This window comes from Harmonia axyridis, chromosome 2, assembly GCF_914767665.1.
Source record: "Harmonia axyridis chromosome 2, icHarAxyr1.1, whole genome shotgun sequence".
NCBI lineage: Eukaryota > Metazoa > Arthropoda > Insecta > Coleoptera > Coccinellidae > Harmonia > Harmonia axyridis.
The window spans coordinates 3,374,303-3,393,273 of NC_059502.1; the positions used below are offsets into that span (position 1 = coordinate 3,374,303).

At 34.3% G+C, this 18,971-nt stretch overlaps 2 protein-coding genes across 3 annotated transcripts; one reads left to right on the plus strand and one right to left on the minus strand.

Annotated features, from left to right (window-relative positions):
* Positions 1–407: 407 nt before the first annotated feature.
* LOC123672651 (type 2 phosphatidylinositol 4,5-bisphosphate 4-phosphatase) lies at positions 408–3,963 on the minus strand. Its single transcript, XM_045606848.1, has 4 exons — positions 3,725–3,963; positions 3,462–3,640; positions 2,369–2,578; positions 408–1,781 (listed from the first exon to the last, which is right to left on the minus strand). Exons 1-4 carry the CDS (start codon positions 3,825–3,827, stop codon positions 1,497–1,499), a joined length of 777 nt encoding a protein of 258 aa, XP_045462804.1. The 5' UTR covers positions 3,828–3,963; the 3' UTR covers positions 408–1,496.
* A 1,331-nt stretch (positions 3,964–5,294) lies between these two features.
* On the plus strand, positions 5,295–17,792 carry LOC123672652 (choline transporter-like protein 1). Of its 2 annotated transcripts, XM_045606849.1 has the most exons (14): positions 5,295–5,445; positions 6,073–6,300; positions 6,355–6,462; positions 8,674–8,825; positions 8,882–8,962; positions 9,932–10,022; positions 10,083–10,146; positions 10,331–10,439; positions 12,029–12,269; positions 12,334–12,566; positions 12,749–13,005; positions 13,203–13,369; positions 15,292–15,384; positions 17,418–17,792. In XM_045606849.1, the coding sequence occupies exons 2-14, from the start codon at positions 6,256–6,258 to the stop codon at positions 17,640–17,642; spliced, it is 1,866 nt and encodes a 621-aa protein (XP_045462805.1). In that variant the 5' UTR covers positions 5,295–5,445; positions 6,073–6,255; the 3' UTR covers positions 17,643–17,792. The 2 variants fall into 2 exon arrangements, with proteins under 2 accessions (XP_045462805.1, XP_045462806.1); XM_045606850.1 differs by lacking the exon at positions 5,295–5,445 and having other exon boundaries at positions 6,015–6,300.
* Positions 17,793–18,971: the final 1,179 nt, after the last annotated feature.

An 18,971-nucleotide genomic window follows, 5' to 3' on the forward strand; every position in this document is an offset into this window, starting at 1 on the left:
TATTTAAGAATAGATAAATAGGAAGTAATTTCGTTCACATTAAACTAACTAATAATAAAACTCTAATAATTCATACTATTATCAACGTGTTACAATGATGTCAATTTGAAGAGACACTTATGTCATTTGAATTTTCGTTTATTTCTTTGTATTTAATGTGAATTTCGACTTCTCTATAATAGCATAAATCGATTTGTTTTCCGTAGAGAGAGGTCATTAAAAAATCTAACCTCAAACATATTGGTATAGTGAAAACAGAGGCGTCGCCAGCATTCAAGAATGAGGGGGGCCAAGATTTTAGGCAGAGAATCGAAAAAATAAAGGAAATATAGAAAAAGTGGTTTTAAATTTGTTTTATAGGTATATAGTTGTATTTTTGTGTAATTTATTCTGAAATAAAACAAAAGTTAACCTAAAATACTTTATTAATAACTCTCACACACAGTTTCCACTTATTTGGACAAAATATATTAATCAATATGACAATTATTTAATTCTTGAAGGGAAATATTCTCTTTAAAATGTATGACTAAGGCCCTCCTAAAAATAGAAAAATTCTACATTTTTCGGATTTATATATAGGAGGCAAACAAATGTGGTGAATGAATAAACAAAAAAAAAGGTTTATTAATGTTACCTTTAGTCTCAGTTTGGGGAGTGAACAAAGAAACAGTAAAATATAGATCGATTGTTCTTTATCACATTTCTATTCAGACTAATTTCATGCTTACTTCAAAGCAGCCAATATATTATATACAATGTAAGATATAATCTTAGTTTCTAATAGAAAACCTAATTATCAATTGTTAATTATTTGATTATATGACAAAGGCTCATAATATCGATTAAAATACAAGGAGCAAAAATATTCGTGATACAGAAAAATAAATATTTGAGATGAGAAAATTTGTGTATTGTTTTTGAATAATTTATCAATCAAAAATCATCTTTTTGTATACAAAAGACAATTTGAATGACGAAAATACAACAAATTTCACAAAATTACTTTTTAGAAAGCAGTACAAAAAATCACAAAATTCAATAAATTTTCAATCAACAATTTGGATTTTATGGAAAAATAGTTACATCAAGCATCGGAAAAATGTTACCAATTGAATAGAGACGATTTGATAAATTAATAGCTCAACCATTAAAATAACAGTATTAAAAACCAAGAACAAAAATCCATACTGAATGCCTTGATCTTACGAAGAATAAGGAATAGGAATATACTCGTAAGAAGAATTTTTGTACTGAAAAATTGAATAATGAGTGCAGCATTCACAACATAATTCTCGCAAAGCCCACGATTGGATCAGTCAGTTACCGAAGTTAACCACAAGTGGCATCTTACAACTAAATATAATACGGTCTAAAATTACTTTTCACAAGTGACGATACCATGAGCCGAACGAATCACAAATAAAAGGGTTCGGAAAAATTACACCTCGAATCATAGTATTTAAGCAGATGGAATTGGCCTTATCCGGTTTTACTTACATGGGCCCCTCTATGACGCTCACCTTCATCGAACAGTAATAAATGCAGCGGGCTAGCATGGTGAATGCAAAAAGGAAGATGCCAACATAGATAATGTACATAATACTGTGGTTGTTACGGGCATAGCTGTAAGTTGCAAGGGTGAGGCCAATTCCGATCAGAATAAAAATCACAGAAACCACCAAGAATATGTTGCTTCTGCCTTTGGCAAAATCGGCACCCACAGACGAGACCTTCCTGCAATGCGGACATCTAGCCAGGGAATTGTTGAGAGTGTTGAACTGTGGAAGAATAATAATTCAAATGGTTTCTAGCAAAACAATCATTGAAGAATGGTACATTTTTTATTGAAGGGTTTTCCAATAGGAATGATAAAACTTAAAATGGCAACAATGTATTATTTCTGACATTTTTTATGTCATTTGTGTTCGGTAGGTTATGCCATTTAATCATGAAAATACACACGCTTCAACAACTTTTAGAAATGGTAAGAAGTCCATAAATTTTTTGAAAATTTCTCCCAGTATTCACAAATGAGCTCTTATTTCGATAAAACAATTCAACTTCTAAACATGATTGAAGTGTATATTTCTATGATTAACCAACCTAATCTACTGAACACAAATGACATAAGAAATGTCAAACAATAATACAGTGTTGTCATTATAATCATTTTGAAATATTTCATTCCTATTAGATAATAGGTAAGTCAATTCATAATTTTTAAAATTAATGAGCGAACAAACACTTCTAAATACAAAACTATAACAATTTCAGGTGAGTTTGGTTTTCTTTTATGCATCCCTAAGATTGTTTTCATCGATATTAATTTGTTTGGACCAATAAAGTAAATATTTGTGGTACTTACCAAGAAGGTATCATGACAGTGTCCACAAGTTACTCTGCACATACCAGGCATAGACGGTACTGGTGGCGTAACAGGGCTAGGAGCTAAGTTGATTATACGCTTACAGTTTGGCCTTGGACAAGCAATCCGTTGAGATGAACTCTTACAGATCAGTAAACAATTGCAGGGACATCTCACATACTTTTTGCCAGGAGGAGCATTGCGGATTGGCTAAAAATGGCAAATAAACAAAATGAGAAACATGACGTCAATGTTGTCATTTTCTACAATAAATAAATAATATGCTAGATATTGTAAAAGTATAAACAGATTTATTCTTCTCATAGAACTTGAAAACTTAGGGTACCCAAAACAACGTTGAATTCTAACCTCAAACAGATTGCTATAGTAAAAATATAGAGAATCAAAATAAGCTTTACAATAAAAAAACTTCGATTGTTCACATTTGTTTAAGATTGTTTTGAGAAATACAGTTGAAAATATCTACTTTCAATGTGTCCAACAAAGATAACTGAGTAATTCCTATCAAATAACATTTTGTCTTATTTCATCTATGGCTAACATAAATGTAAAAATAGAATAAAAAACAAACTGTATTTTGAATGTACTGTGTTCAATAAATCCTATTTCTATTGGGTTGGATATTATCAAGAGTAGTATATAATTTTTTTCCCTGAATAGTAGATTATTCTATTTTGTTATCTGATAAAATAAATAATACTAAAAAAAAAGATCTTGTGCCAAATTAATTTCACTAATATCCTGATGCAATTCAAGAATAAAAGTTTTTTATAAAGTTGTTTCTTATTTTTCCAGTGGCTTCAAAAATAAATGAATAATACCACTGAGAGGTTTCTGCAGTAATTTGATAACAGTGCAAAGAACTTTAACCTCTGTCATTATGTCTTATTTCCTCAAACAATGGCCGAAAATAAATAACCATTTATAGATTTAGCCTATTGATTCTGAAAGAAATCAAAGTTGAAAGCTGATGTTGGTCTATTATGTACCCTGATCATTAAAAGGAAAGTGAATATTCCTAAGGAAACTTGATATGAGAAACCTAACAAAATCAACTGAAAAATTTGATTACCGTGGCCTCATTACACTGACTGCACTTTACAACATGTTGATCCCTCTTCCCAGAAATATCAATCATAGCCTGGCAGACCCTACAGGTAACCATTGGCACTCCATTTCCTCCTTCGGAAGGCTGATAAAAAGGTGGAGGCAATTCATCAGGCCCAATTGGTGAAACCGTTGTTTGTTCGCCTGAAAAAAAATCACTGTTTAACACGAACTGCTTGGATAAGCAATAATTTTAATGAGTCATATAAAAACTGTCTTATATTTTACCTTGTCGGGAAGGAATAGTCGAGTCGGTTTCAGGTGTATACAATTTGTTATCAGCATCTTCGTTCAATAAATACGTCTTTTCAGAATCCTTCGAATCACCCATGATTTTCTTGATTAAAATAATTCAACGACTGCTCTTTGTTTATAAGAAATTGAAAGAAATGTTCGGAAATGTTAAACGTCAGTCAACACTTCATATTCGACAGCAAAAAATACTAAACAAGCCCAACCAGAGACAACTGACAATTGGTGACATATGGACTAAGAACTTCGGAGCAGCAAGGTAGATGGCGGGGTGGATTCTGATGCCAACATTAAAAGTGCATTTATTTATGCTGCAAATAACAAATAAGTGGCCACAACGACCATGTTGTTGCCTCTGAACAAATATCATTTACTTTACAAATAGCCAAATAATATGAACGAAATGCCAATTAGGTGTACATTTTATTTAGATAAAGATAACCTTTTTTTGGTGATAGCTAACTTTTAAAATCTTAAGTGAATTAGAAACGTTAAGACGATTTTCCATAATTGTTATTTGCTGGTCATTTCGTCTCGATGTTTGTATTTTTCGAATTCGATTGGTCTCAAACGATAAGGTTCGACTCAATGATGACGAATCCGTATTAGGATTCAATTTTGTATATCTGTCCGCCCGTAAAAACAATAACTCTTAAACGGAAGTTCATTAAAGGGCAAAATACGACTAGGGGTTCTTAAATTTGACCGTTTGCAATTTGCTTTTCTGATAATTTCAAAACTGAGACTTCGATCAAAAAGAAATTTTGCATTTATACGTAAAATATAAATTTCAAGTCAGTAGAGTCAACAGAACCAGACAAATTTCAAGAAGTTGCTTTCGGATTTCAAATGCTGCGGTTAAGTCCGTTAGAGTGCAAAATCCGACTAGGGGTTCCGTATATACAGTGTGGTTCCGGCTTTAAAATGAAAATTTGGAAGCGAAATTTTAGGGTCAGATAGTACTCGATACGACCTTCAAAATTTGTTACATTTTCATTTTAAAGTCGGAAAATCGAGGTGTTAAAAGTTTTCGTTGGACCACCCTGTATATGGCCTTTGGAAATGTGTTATATTGAATAATCTTTGGATTCGCAATATTCTTCGAGATATAATGAAATTGTAAACCATTTTGTGTTATTATGTACTCAAATTGTACATAATAACACAAAATGGTTTACAATTTCATTATAAAGTTTTCTTTTCGATTTTTGGATTCGATACACTCCAAAACTTATTCTGTGTCAATTTCAGGGGTTGTTGAAATGTTTTCTTCCTCCTCGAACGATTGCAAAAGCTGAAAATAATAAAGCAAAATCTCAACTCGAGAACTCCATAAATCTCTAATGAAACATTTACAAGAATCACGCTGTATACATTTTATGATAATTATTATGAGTTATTTTGGCGTTAACCCTATTATTCAAATTAATAATTTTGTTTCCGTGACTTTATTTGGGTGAAGTTGTCTTCGATAGGAAAAAACAACAGCCCTAAAGTGGGTTTGGGTCAAGGCATTGTTTCTTAGCAACACCGTAATCAAATGGTTCCATAGCTCCGCATGGCATTGCATATGTAGTCCACCCTTGATACATAATCATATTCACAACAGTTTCAGACCGGTGATTCGAAGGTGGCAGCCTGAAATCCCCCAAAGTATGTCTTCTTCTTGAAGATCGTATTGTTTACAACGGTCAAACGTAAGTAAGGGTTAATAACCTCGCATGATTGTATGTTATTTTTTCTCAGAAATTTCATATGTTGAATAGTATCAATTTTTATGAAGATGTTTGTATTGAAATGAAATTTCAAATATAGGTATCTACCTACATGATTTTATTATTTCGTAGAATAGTCTAAAAAGGTATCAATTTGTTTACAGTTGATTTTTTATAGCCTAATCTAATCTGTAAGCTAGGATATAAATATAAATATTGTCTGAGTTGTTTCCATTTGAAGTAGCTTGATATTCATTTTCTATGAATGAAAACGTCTATGTGTATTCGATAAGAAATTTAACTATTAGACACTTCCTGTTTGTTGTTTCTATTCTATTATATCTTTATATGTAAAGATAAAGATTTCTAAATGATACAAATTTGGCAGGAACATTACATTGAACAAACTAAATTTCAATATTAATACGGAAATATTTCTTTCGAAATTTTTCTTGCATTCTCTATGGTTCTAGTGAAGCGATCAACATGAAATTTTTCACATATCTACAAATCTACATCGATTTATTATTTCCAAAAAAGTTTTCGATGTGCAGCGATTCGAATTTCTTGAATTTTTATGATTCTACTGATAAATAATTTTTTTCTCAGATTCAAACTACTCAATCTACAAAATGGGTAAAAGCCTTCGATTCGAAATCGTATTGTTATCAATTTCCGTTAAAAAATATTACATATCTCAAGAAACACAATATTTCCGCCACATTTGAATTTAATTGAAGTTCAATAATTTCCTTGGAAATCATACAGGGAAATAAAGTATTTCTATGAAGTATGGAAAAGGTGGCTGGTACCAAGAAAGATGGTGAAACGAAAGAAGTTAAGGCCTTAAACAAAAAATAGTTTTATTTACTCAATCTGAAATATTTTCAGAATGTTGGTGGTCAAAACATATCCGGAGATTATTTTTGGAAAACAAATCCAAGGCATATGACTGATGTTTTCTTCTTGATATTGATGATACTTTTCTTTATTGTGTTGGTAAGTTTTATAATATATTGCTTTTCCTTGTGGATACAATTTATTACTTCTATCGGGATTATTTGTCTAAAAAATCGAACTCTCCAATTACATAAATTTTGTTTGATTATTATGAGATATTCACAATTTGAAACTAGTGTTTTTAATCTCTCACTTGTCAAGAATAACTAAAGCTGTTGCCACTTACAGTACCTACAAATACTCTGAACTCAAAATAAATTTGCAGTTTCAGATATTTTAACAGATTGCACTTCTTATTAGCACCATTATCATTCAATTTTCTGAACTTGACCTTGCAGAGACCTTGAAATTGAATTAGGACATAGCTACTGAAAAGAAGGTAGTCCATAAACAAATCGTACTGTGTAAAAACACTGCAACACAGGATGATTCATTATTTCCTTTTATTTCGACAATCTTTCACCAAATCCAAAGACTTCAATAAAGCGACTCACGAAAAAAAAAATTCAACTTGTTTGGAATCGAACTTGGGGCCGCGAGATTTGGCACAGTTTTGACTATTTCCCGTTCTTGTCAAATGAACCAATCAGGAGCTCTAGCCAAGTTATAATCGAGAAATAATACGGCCAGAAAACTTTTCTTGCAAAATTGCGATTGTACCAGGGGCGGATCCAGGCGATGTCTGAGGGGGGGGCCATAGAAAGTCACGGCTGATATCGATTAGCAAAATAGCGGAATTTTTTGTTGGTGCCTATCGAGACACGTGTTTTTTTATAGAAAGATGTATTTTAGTAAATCATATCATATTCAGTTTCCAAAATATTTGTAGTACAAAAACAAGTTCGAACAATTTCATGAATATATGTAGATGTATTTCATGAGAAAACTCGGGCACAAGAAAGTATGAGGTATAGAAAAAAATCATCATTTTTGCATAAAAATCAAGATTTAATTACCACAGTTAGAATGATCCGTTTCCTTTCGAATATGCGCCGTTTTGTTCTATAACTTGTTGCTTTTTTGAAGGTTTGTGTATGCCTCCCTCATAGAAGCCCTAGTCGATATTGGCGAAAAATTGAGACAGTCGAATTTCACAAGCCTCTGTTAAAACGAATTTTTCACCAGCAAAATTGTTCGCCATGGACAGCAAGATATGATAATCCCTTGGTGCCAGGTCCGGATTATAAGGTGGATGCATAAGAACTTCTGGCGAGTCACTATTGATGTGTGTGGCCTTACGTTGTCCCCAAGGAACACAATTCCTCTCCTGGTGGTTGCTTCTGGGCAATTGCTTCCTTCAGAAGGTCTAAATGTTGACAGTACAGATCCGAGTCAATATTTGTGCCTTAGGGGAGCAGCTTATGTAGATAATTCCCTGCCAATCCCATCAAATACACAGCAAAACCTTCCTGACCGTTTCCGACAGCTCACCGCTTTTTTACTAGGACCGTTTTCACTTGACGTTGTCGTAAGTCATTCACATTTCATCACCAGCCACCAACCGTTTTCACAATGGGGTTATTTTATTGCGTTTCAGCAGCGATTCGCAAATGGAAATTCGGTCCAAGAGGTTTTTTGCAGTAACTCGTGTGGTACCCATACATCTAGCTTCTTCTTGAGACCAGCCTTTTGCAAATGGTTCAAAAAGGTTTTTTACGCAATCTTCAACTCTTGAGCAATGGAAACAGGACCCGAAAATGTCCTTGATTTTGTCGATATTTTAGACAATTGGTCTCCAGCATCAAGCATCTTTGACATAAAAATTACCGGAACGGAATCGACGAAAACAAAATTGCGCGTAATTGGCTATTACAGTATCAAGAACATAAACACTATTTAAATTTTCAGCCGCTTGGCTCGCATTTTCGCCTTTATCGAAGAAAAACTCAAATATAACGTATTTTTTCTTTGTTATTTTGTCCATCTTCAACGCGCGCTGAGTAAACTTATCACAAAACTGTCGCAAAAGATTATGTAGTACAAAATCTTATCTTTCTAACGCCATGTTGTGGAACCCGATCGGACTTATTAAACGCGTAATACAGATAACTAAAGCTCTCTATTGGAAAAAAAAAATTTAAAACTTAATGAGTGCATATTTTTCGGGAATTCAGGATACACTTTTATAGTTATAAGGTCCGCGAGGGGGGGGCCATGGCCCCCATGGCCCCCCCCCTGGATCCGCCCCTGGATTGTACTAGGATTTTGCGATCGCACTGTAGATAAATAATTAATCTTCTTTTATTTCAGTGCCTTCTTCTCGGGTATTGTATATCAAACGGCGACATATTCAGAATAATCAACGGTTATGACAATTGTGGCAATGTTTGTGGAAGAGAAACAGAAACAGAGATTGCGAAAAATTACACAAAAACTTGTTCGTCATCCAATGAAAAAAGTCCGTAAGTTCTTCTGTGATTAGTTCATGCTACGATTTCTTCATAATGTTATTTTTCAGGTTTTTGTTGGTGTTGAAAAGAAATAATACCGATATAAAGGACAGATACTGTGTGAAGAATTGTTCATCTTATGATGGATAGTGAGTAAATATTTTAAATTAAATATTAGATTCAAAAAATGTGTTGTTGAAGTGTGTATTTTTCCTTGATTGAATGGCACAACCTTCGAATACGAATGACGTAAGAAATGTCAATACACAGAGTTGCTATCATAGAAGTAAAATAATAACTTCATCATATTTTCTTCGAAGATTCCATAGTGTTTTAAATATTTTTTCTTCTTTTTTATTGTTCATCCCTCGTATTTTGAACTTCTATGGAATTGAAAGGAATTCATCATGAATAAACACAAAAGTTCATTATGTGAATTGGACAAGCAAACAATAATAGGAAATTTATTCGCATTTCTCATATTGTATTTATCCATTTTCTATTGATAAGTCCACATGGTTTATCTGATATTGTAGTCTTCCTCAATGAAGCTATTATTATGAAAATGGCCTACATATAGGTAATCTATTGAGTATTTCGTCCAAACAATAATTCATTGGAACTTTTATCGAATAATACAATCTTTATTGATGTGATCATCAAAAAACATATGCCGGGTCTATATTGCCCCATAAGTTTTATTGGATTTCCCCTTCAATAATTTATTTTTGGATATTGAGAATTCCAAATAATCCTACAATAAAAAAATTTAGAAAAGCACTGGCAAGAAATAGTTGAATAACCAATAGAACAAATACAATTTTGCACCATTTTTTTTATAATAATCTTCTTATGGTAGTTTTTGTATACCGGTTGTTAGACTTTTCAATATTAAGGTGGAAATAAATTTGTTAAGATCAAAAGAAAAGAATAATGGAATTATAATGCCTGATAATCAAAACACCATTCTGAAAAGTTTGCATGCCAACATATTTTTTCCCAAAAACTATGTGTTAATGAAAAACAAATCAATTTTGTATATGTTTCAAGTAGTTCTTTGTATATCTACCACAATATTTATATCGTTTCTTCTGTCTCAATTTATATTTATTTTACAGTCGCCCTTTTTTCAATAGATGTATTCCAAACGCAACGCACAAAATAGTGGATAAATATATTTCTAAGACTGGAATTACTAATTTTTTTCAGGTTTGTTTGATATTTTTTCACATTGTCTTCAGCTTTATTCTTAACATGCGTAATTTCTAGGAAATTTCTGAAGATTTACATCTATGCTATTGGGAAATTATTTATCTTTTCTTCATATCTTTATGTGAGTACCTACACTTACGTAATGGCACTATAGTAAAAAATTGTACAAACACATCGTAAACTGCACCTCTTCTGAATATATTTTTTGCGCGTTTGCTCCAGGAAAATATTTGAAGATAGGATTTAAGTATGTTGTTCAGATGTTGTATTGTAATTTATCGATTTTGAAACAACTATTTTTTCAGTGATTTCTACACTGCTACTGGTGGCATTAAGATACTTAGTTGGTTTTGTGGTTTGGGGATTACTAATTGGTGTTGTCGTAGCTACTATTGCTGTTACAGTTTGGTTATGGTGAGTAGAGGTTGAAAAAGCTTTTCCAATACGCTCTATTAGTGTGACGTCACACACCGCCATTTTTGGTTCTCCTGTCAGTGTTCGGAATCCAAACAAATAAATTATCATTCAAATTAGTACGGTGTCGTTGAAGGAATTGGCTTATTTTCATAAATACGAGTATTTGAGGAACGATTTCAGTATTAATTGATAGACAGAAGGAACGAGGTTAATACCAGTAAGTTTGAATCCTGTATCATTTCCCAGAGTTTGTAAAAAGCCGTGTTTATTAGTTGAACTTCAAGTTCGAACTTACTGGCATTAATCTCGTGCCTTCTGTCTATCAATTAATACTGAAATCGATCCTCAAATACTCTTATTTATGAAAATAAGCCAATTCCTTCAATGACACCGTACTAATTTGAATGATAATTTGTTTGTTTGGATTCCGAACACTGACAGAAGAACTAAAATGGCGGTGTGTGACTTCATCACCAATAGAGTGTATAGGATGTTTCATTTTGATATAAAAACGAGTATATTTTAAGAGAAATCAACGAATATTTATTTCATTGTAAAGAGGAAGGTAAGCTGTAAACGATGGAAAGGATATCAGCCAAATGGCCGTCACGGATACGATTGCAGCCATATCCTTATCATGAATTTCCCAAAACCAGTTCGCACATTTGCGGCTGTATATCCTTGATAACGAATTCCATTTTTAAGGTTTTGAATCGATTGTGGAGTACTGGCATATATAGACCTTATCTTCCACGTGGCCAGGAATCACAGAAAACAAGGAAATTGGGTGCCGTACGAGTTGAAGCCTAGAGATGCTGAACGACGTTTGTTTGCTTGTGAACAGCTGCTTGCAAGGCAAAGACGGAAAGGATTTCTGCTGATCACATTGTGACTGGAGACGAAAAATGATGGGTTCATTTCTATAATCCTAAGCTCAGAAAATCATGGGGATATCCCGGCCATGCCTCCACATCGACGGCCGAACCGAATATTCACGGTTCCAAGATCATGCCCAGTATTTGGTGGGACCAGCTCGGCGAAGTGTATTATGATTTGTTAAAACCGACTTATACAATCACAGGCGATGGTTATCGAACGCAATTGATGCGTTTGTGCCGAGTATTAAAAGACAAACGGCCGCAATACAACGAGAGACATGATAAAGTGATCTTACAGCATGACAATGCTCAACCTTTTGTTGCGAAAGTGGTCAAGACATACCTGGAAACGTTTAAATGGGTCCTACCCCACCCGCCGTATTCTCTAGACGTTGCTCCCTCGGACTATCACGTGTTTCGATCAATGGCACACGGCCTGGCTAACTCGCACTTCCGGTCTTATGAAGAGGTAAAAAATTGGATCGATTCATGGATCGCTTCAAAAGATGACCAGTTTTTTCAACGCGGGATTCGTGTGCTGCCCGAAATATGGAAGAAAGTAGTGGCCAGCGATGGACAGTACTTTGAATCATAAATGTATAACCAGTTTTTTACAATAAAGCCTCAAATTTCGAAAAAAATAAACGGCGGAAGCAAAGTTGTACAGCTATGTACATTCATTTTTGATATTTATTTTCTTCTTTCAAGGCATTCATACCTGTATATAAGGAAAGAACAAGGAAATATTCAGCAGGATCGAATACCTCTAATAGATAGCAGAAAAAAGGACACCAACCTGGTTTTTGCTATAATATCTACTGTGATCACTGTTTTGGTGATTCTGGTCATATTAGTGCTTAGGAAGAGAGTGAAGATAGTGATACAACTTTTCAGAGAGTCTGGAAAAGCTGTGGCTTCCATGCCTGTTCTACTTTTTCTACCTGTCCTAGTGAGTAAAAAAAAATTTAACATTAAAGCAAAATTTGCACTCTATTATATTTCATTTTTTTCAGACATTCCTCTGTCTTGGAGGTCTGATAACGCTTTGGTTTTTCTGCTGTTTATGGATAGAAAGTTCGGGAATTTTGACAGAGACCAACCATGGTATATTCCATTACGAGAAGAATGACTGGATGAGAGTAACCAGATGGCAAAACATATTTGCCATGCTTTGGATGGCTCAGTTCCTGATTGGTTGCCAGCACATGGTGATAGCTGGAGCGGTGTCCTTTTGGTATTTCACCAGGTAAGTATTCTAAAGATTTGGTGGTATCAAGATGCATAGAATACACGAATTCCAATATTCTTTTTGAATTTTTCATAGTTGCAATGTCCTGGACCAAGATAAATCAACGAGTGTCCACACTGTGTATCTTGATACTCAGCTTTTGAATTATTGTCTCAATCCTCATTTTACTGATTTTCCAGAGACAAAACCAAGTTGAACACGCCAGTCTGTCAGAGTATGTGTAATTTGATCCGATACCATTTGGGTTCCGTGGCTTTGGGTTCTTTGGTGATTGCCATAATCCAGTTTATCAGGATTATATTGAAATTTATTGAGAACAGGTTTAAAGGACGTACAGGATGCTGTGCGAAAAGTATACTAGGATGTTGCCAATGTTGCCTGTATTGCTTCGAGAAGATTCTGAAATATTTGACAAGAAACGCTTATATCGAAGTTGGTACGCATGTCCTTTAATAAGAAACACTATTAAGGTAGAAGTAGCATGTAGCTTAAAAAGCTCTGGGCCTGGCCTACTGGGATTTATTGAGTGAAGTGTTATACTCTTCCTTTGTATGAAGGTTACATAGTATGAAAACACCAGTGCTTCGAAAAAAATTCAGAGGCTGGATCTTGAATCTTGTTTTTCGATTTCAGCTGCATATGGTTATTCATTTTGCAAGGGTGGAAGACAAGCTTTCAAACTACTAGTAGCTAATGCTTTGAGAGTAGCTGCTATCAATTCTATTGGAGATACTACCTTATTTTTAGGGAAAGTGATAACAGTAATTGCCACAGTATTTGTTGGAATGAAAATGTTAGAGGTAAGATTTTTTGTTTAATTTCAACTGATTCGATTAGATCTGAAGTTATCATAAGTCTTCTTATTGTACCCAACATTGGGTTTGGATTCTCATTCATTCAACCAGATATTTTGCTACTTTTTCTACTCTATCGTCTGATTTTCTATCTCGACTTTTTCTGGTTCCTGATTTTCGTGTTCAACTGAAATAGTACACTTCGGTGACATCTGAAAACTACACAATCTTGCATCTATTCATTCTTGGTATGCCCGATATTTTTATGTTGAACAGCAGCGGCCCCATGACTGATCCTTGGGGTACTCCAACATCTATAGAGTGTTTTTTTCGAGGTATATAACTTTAAGTTGACATTACTGTTCAAGATGGCGACCGATTTAAAAGCTGTCAAGTGATTTATTCTCAGTTTGGTTTGGCAATTCATCATGAATAGACTCACGCCTGAACAACGCTTGCAAATAGTGCAATTCCATTCCGAAAATAATGGTTTTGTACGGAATACGTATCGCGCACTACGTCCATTTTATTTTGTTTAGCGATGAAGCGCACTTCTGGTTGAATGGCTACGTCAACAAACAAAACTGCCGCATTTGGAGTGAAGCTAATCCTCAAGTGTATGTCGAAACACCGTTACATCCAGAGAAACTGACTGTTTGGTGCGCTTTATGGGCTGGTGGAATCATTGGTCCATACTTCTTCGAAAACAATGATGGCCAGAATGTTACAGTCAATGGTGATCGGTATAGAGCCATGATTACTAACTTTTTCATTCCTGAATTGAACAACCATGATGTCCAGGAGCTGTGGTTCCAACAAGACGGCGTAACATATCACACAGCTCGTGCCTCAATCGATTTATTGAAAGACACGTTTGGTGACCGCCTAAGTTCACGTTTTGGACCTGTGAATTGGCCTCCAAGATCTTGTGATTTAACACCGCTAGACTACTTTCTGTGGGGCTATGTAAAGTCATTGGTCTATGCGGATAAGCCACAAACCCTTGACCATTTGGAAGACAACATTCGCCGTGTTATTGCCGATATACGGCCACAAATGTTGGAAAAAGTCATCGAAAATTGGACGTCCAGATTGGACTACATCCGAGCCAGCCGTGGCGGTCATATGCCAGAAATCATATTCGAAATGTAATGCCACAAGATTATCTTGCGGATAAATAAAATTCATGTCAATCGAATAATCCATCGTTGTTTTATTGCAATTTAAAGTTCTATAGCTCTAAAAAAACACCCTTTATATTCACCCTGATTTTTCGGTTATCCAGCTACGTTTTTATCAACCTTGTTAATTTGGTTTGCAATTTCCGCATCTTCATTTTATACAGGGTGTTTTCTAAGTACGGTACGAACCTTCAGAGAGCGATTCGTAAGGAAGATTTGAAAATAAGTTCCTATGAACATTTGTCTGGAGTTTCTGATTTTCTGACATGCAAAAAGAGAATTTATTAGATATCGTGAATATTTTAAATCCGATTTACAAACTTGTGCACTGTGCACAAACCAAACGACAACAGATAGGTACTCAAACTATGCGAGATTCAGGGAGACAGAACTTCTTCTTATCGATGAAAATTCGAATTTTTCATTCCAAATACGGATCTGCAAGAGAACCTTGTATTCGATAACGCATACAAGAACTGCAATTCAGTTGATAATATGTATTTGCTTAGGATGTACAAATATTCAGCGAGCTAGAAGTAATGAAATTGATAAGGCAAACGCGAATGGCTTTTCTGAATCAGCTAAAATAATATGTTTTGTTAATTGCTCATTTGAGAACTCCACATAGAGGTTTAATGTTATTTTCGAGAACTTCGATATTTATAGTCCAGCATTTTTAAGATTCATGCTTTATCATGCATGACTTATTGATTTGTTTGTTTGAATTTGTTAATTTTTTTTTTTCAGAACAAGGAAGGACTTCAACACATGTGGGTGCCATTGACTTTAGCTGGATTGTTCGCCTATTTTATAGCACATTGCTTCCTCACAGTCTACGAGGTAAACTTCATAACTATTTCAATAAAAAATGAAACAAATGTAGAAATGATGATTAACAAAATTTTCAAAATCATTTTTGAATTTGTGAAATACAAACTGTTTTTCAACCGTTTAGCTTCTTCAGGGTTTTACGTTTTAATTGTGAACCAGTGGCGTATCCAAGTTGGGATCAATATTATTAGGGTTTCCGAATATAATACCTTACTTTTATTTTTTTTTTTGTTGACCGGTAGATTCGAATTGCATTCAGCAAAATTCATAAAAATAATTAAAATAAAATGACAAAAACGCTTTTTGAATTCGTTTTCTTTTAGTTTTTTCACCAAAACATTGACCAGAATTGTTGCAGATGACCAACTGAAACAATAATATCATGTGTATCCTTGTGTATTAGGCAAATTAAAAAAAAATTGTAATAATTTGCGGAATCTTGTCAAATTATACGAATGCAACATTTACCATTTATACAGGGTGATGGTCTGTTAGACGTTTATGGAAAACTTATCATAATCTTGTGCTGGAAATTTGCATGTTGGGGATTGAGACAATGATCTTTCTTCCTAAAATATTTTCAGATCTCTACAACTTCCGGTTATACCTACCGCTAACATCCTTCGTTCAAATGGCACACCCAGTATATTATAATGGGTGTTTTTTTTCGAGGCATATAACTTTAAGTTGGCATTACTGTTCAAGATGGCGACCGATTTGAAAGCTGTCAAGTGATTTATTCTCAGTTTGGTTTGGCAATTCATCATGAATAGACTCACGCCTGAACAACGCTTGCAAATAGTGCAATTTCATTTCGAAAATAATGGTTCTGTGAGGAATACGTATCGCGCACTACGTCCATTTTATTTTGTATAGCGATGAAGCGCACTTCTGGTTGAATGGCTACGTCAACAAACAAAACTGCCGCATTTGGAGTGAAGCTAATCCTCAAGTGTATGTCGAAAACACCGTTACATCCAGAAAAACTGACTGTTTGATGCGCTTTATGGGCTGGTGGAATCATTGGTGCGTACTTCTTCAAAAACGATGATGGCCAGAACGTTACAGTCAATGGTGATCGGTATAGAGCCATGATTACTAACTTTTTCATTCCTGAATTGAACAACCATGATGTCCAGGAGCTGTGGTTCCAACAAGACGGCGCAACATGTCACACAGCTCGTGCCACAATCGATTTATTGAAAGACACGTTTGGTGACCGCCTTATTTCACGTTTTGAACCTGTGAATTGACCTTCAAGATCTTGTGATTTAACACCGCTAGACTAATTTATGTGGGGCTATGTAAAGTCATTGGTCTATGCGGATAAGCCACAAAACCTTGACCATTTGGAAGACAACATTCGCCATGTTATTGCCGATATACGGCCACAAATGTTAGAAAAAGTCATCGAAAATTGGACGTCCAGATTGGACTACATCCGAGCCAGCCGTGGCGGTCATATGCCAGAAATCATATTTAAAATGTAATGCCACAAGATTATCTTGCGGATAAATAAAATTCATGTCAATCGAATAATCCATCGTTGTTTTATTGCAATTTAAAGTTCTGTAGCTCTAAAAAAAACACCCTTTATATCATTTGAAGTTTTTTGATGACAATTTCAATAATATGCCATATCTTGGGTGAAAACTCAAAGGTTCATGAGTTCATGGGATTCTATTAAAAAAAATGGTGGCGATTAGAACCAACATTTTTTTAAATATTTCGGCAGGAAGAGCATTTTTCGAAAAAACTGTTTTCATTTTCGATTCTGCAAATACGTAGTATTATAAGACTATTTGCGGTTCGGATCAAAAATGTACAGGGTGTTTGAAAGAACATCATGAACTTGGATAACTCAAATTCATCAAAACTCAAGATTTTCAAATCAGAACCTATATTTTTTTATTATTTCAGTCAATTCTACGTATAAAATGGGGGGCTACTACAATGTTTTATTACGAATAATTGATAACAAGAATACGAATGATGAGAATGTAAAAACTCCCGATTGTACGTCACTGTTTTTTTTCTTCTAGATGATAATAGACACGATCTTCCTTTGTTTTTGTGAGGACTGCGAGAAGAATGATGGAATCAGTCGACCATACTATATGTCTAGAGGTCTGATGTCGTTTGTGGAGAACTCGAAGAAAAAAATTGAATTGTACGAGGGCAGAAAATATCTTACCGTCAACGCACAAGTGTCTCCAAATAATGAGTCTAAAACAGGGGGAAGTGGCTCCAAATCAGCCCAAAAATAAGATTTCGAATGGAACATTTGAAATTTGAAGGATCAATGGAAACAATGAAGATTGCTCATACAAGGAGTGGGATTGAAAAAGTTTTTAAGAATATTTTTCATATTTATTGTATGTACTTACTTTTCAATATACAACATCTTCTTGAAAGTATATCATCTTGAGTTTCTTATGAAATTAATTTGATGAGATTGTTTCCCTCAATCATTTTAGTCATAAATTATGCGATGAATAGGTACCTAAGTAGATAAGTATTGCATCGCGACGATAGAGGGAGCATATGTCATTTTCAGTGAGCGAATTTTGTCCCCAAAATGAACTATCAAATTTGACATGAAGCGCGCAGAAATGAAAACATATCAGTGATACTATATTTCACTCAATTCGCGAGTTTCTCCACAAAGAACGCACTTCTTATGTCCCATATTGAATCAACGTTTCATATTAACTCAAAATATATTGAAATAAATTCCTAAATATATCAGAAATTCAGAAAACAAACTTCAAGCGCGCCAAACGACGTGAAACAACCGATGACACTAGGAGAGCAAAAGTTGCCAAACCTTGGATTTCAGCAGGTAGATACAGAAAATAATAAATATTCTGCTTATTATAAATTCGACAATTAGGAAAAATATCGTATTCCAAATATTCAAATTTGCATATTTATTCGGGAATCACTCAAATAAATATATTTCATTCAAAATAATATACATTCAATGATATAGTAAAATTGTGGATTTGAAAATATATCACAATCCGACAACGTAACCTAACCATGTTGGGAATATGAAAAATTGCGTATACTCCCTCTATCTATGTTTATAACTCTATGATCGCAACTATACCTAATAATTACAATACTAGAGTGCAGATTTTATTTGTAGGTAATTCTTAAAGTTTTCGAGATACTTTCAGTGAGCATCGAAATTGGGACACCCTGTATCTTTGCAATATATACCTCGCAACAGAATCAAGGCGATTAATTTGTCATTAGCAAGTCAAGGCCATTTCCGGTACAAAATTCGGAAACCAATCGACATCGAGACGAAATTACATAATATGATTGACCTGCCTCAGCGTTATTTGCCTTAACGTTTTGTTTGCTTCTAGGTAGACTATTTTTGAACAGCCACTATGCAGACTTCGTGGAGATCAGATCAACGGGATACTCCCCTCCAAAACTTCATTCTAATTTCAAATGAATGACGCTGTTTATATACACAAATCGCTTCTACGAAAAGCAAGATGATGATTGTTGTTGCCAGACTTGATGAAATTTCTGTAGATCAAGGATTTTATGGACTACCTAATATCGCTAACGAACTTTTA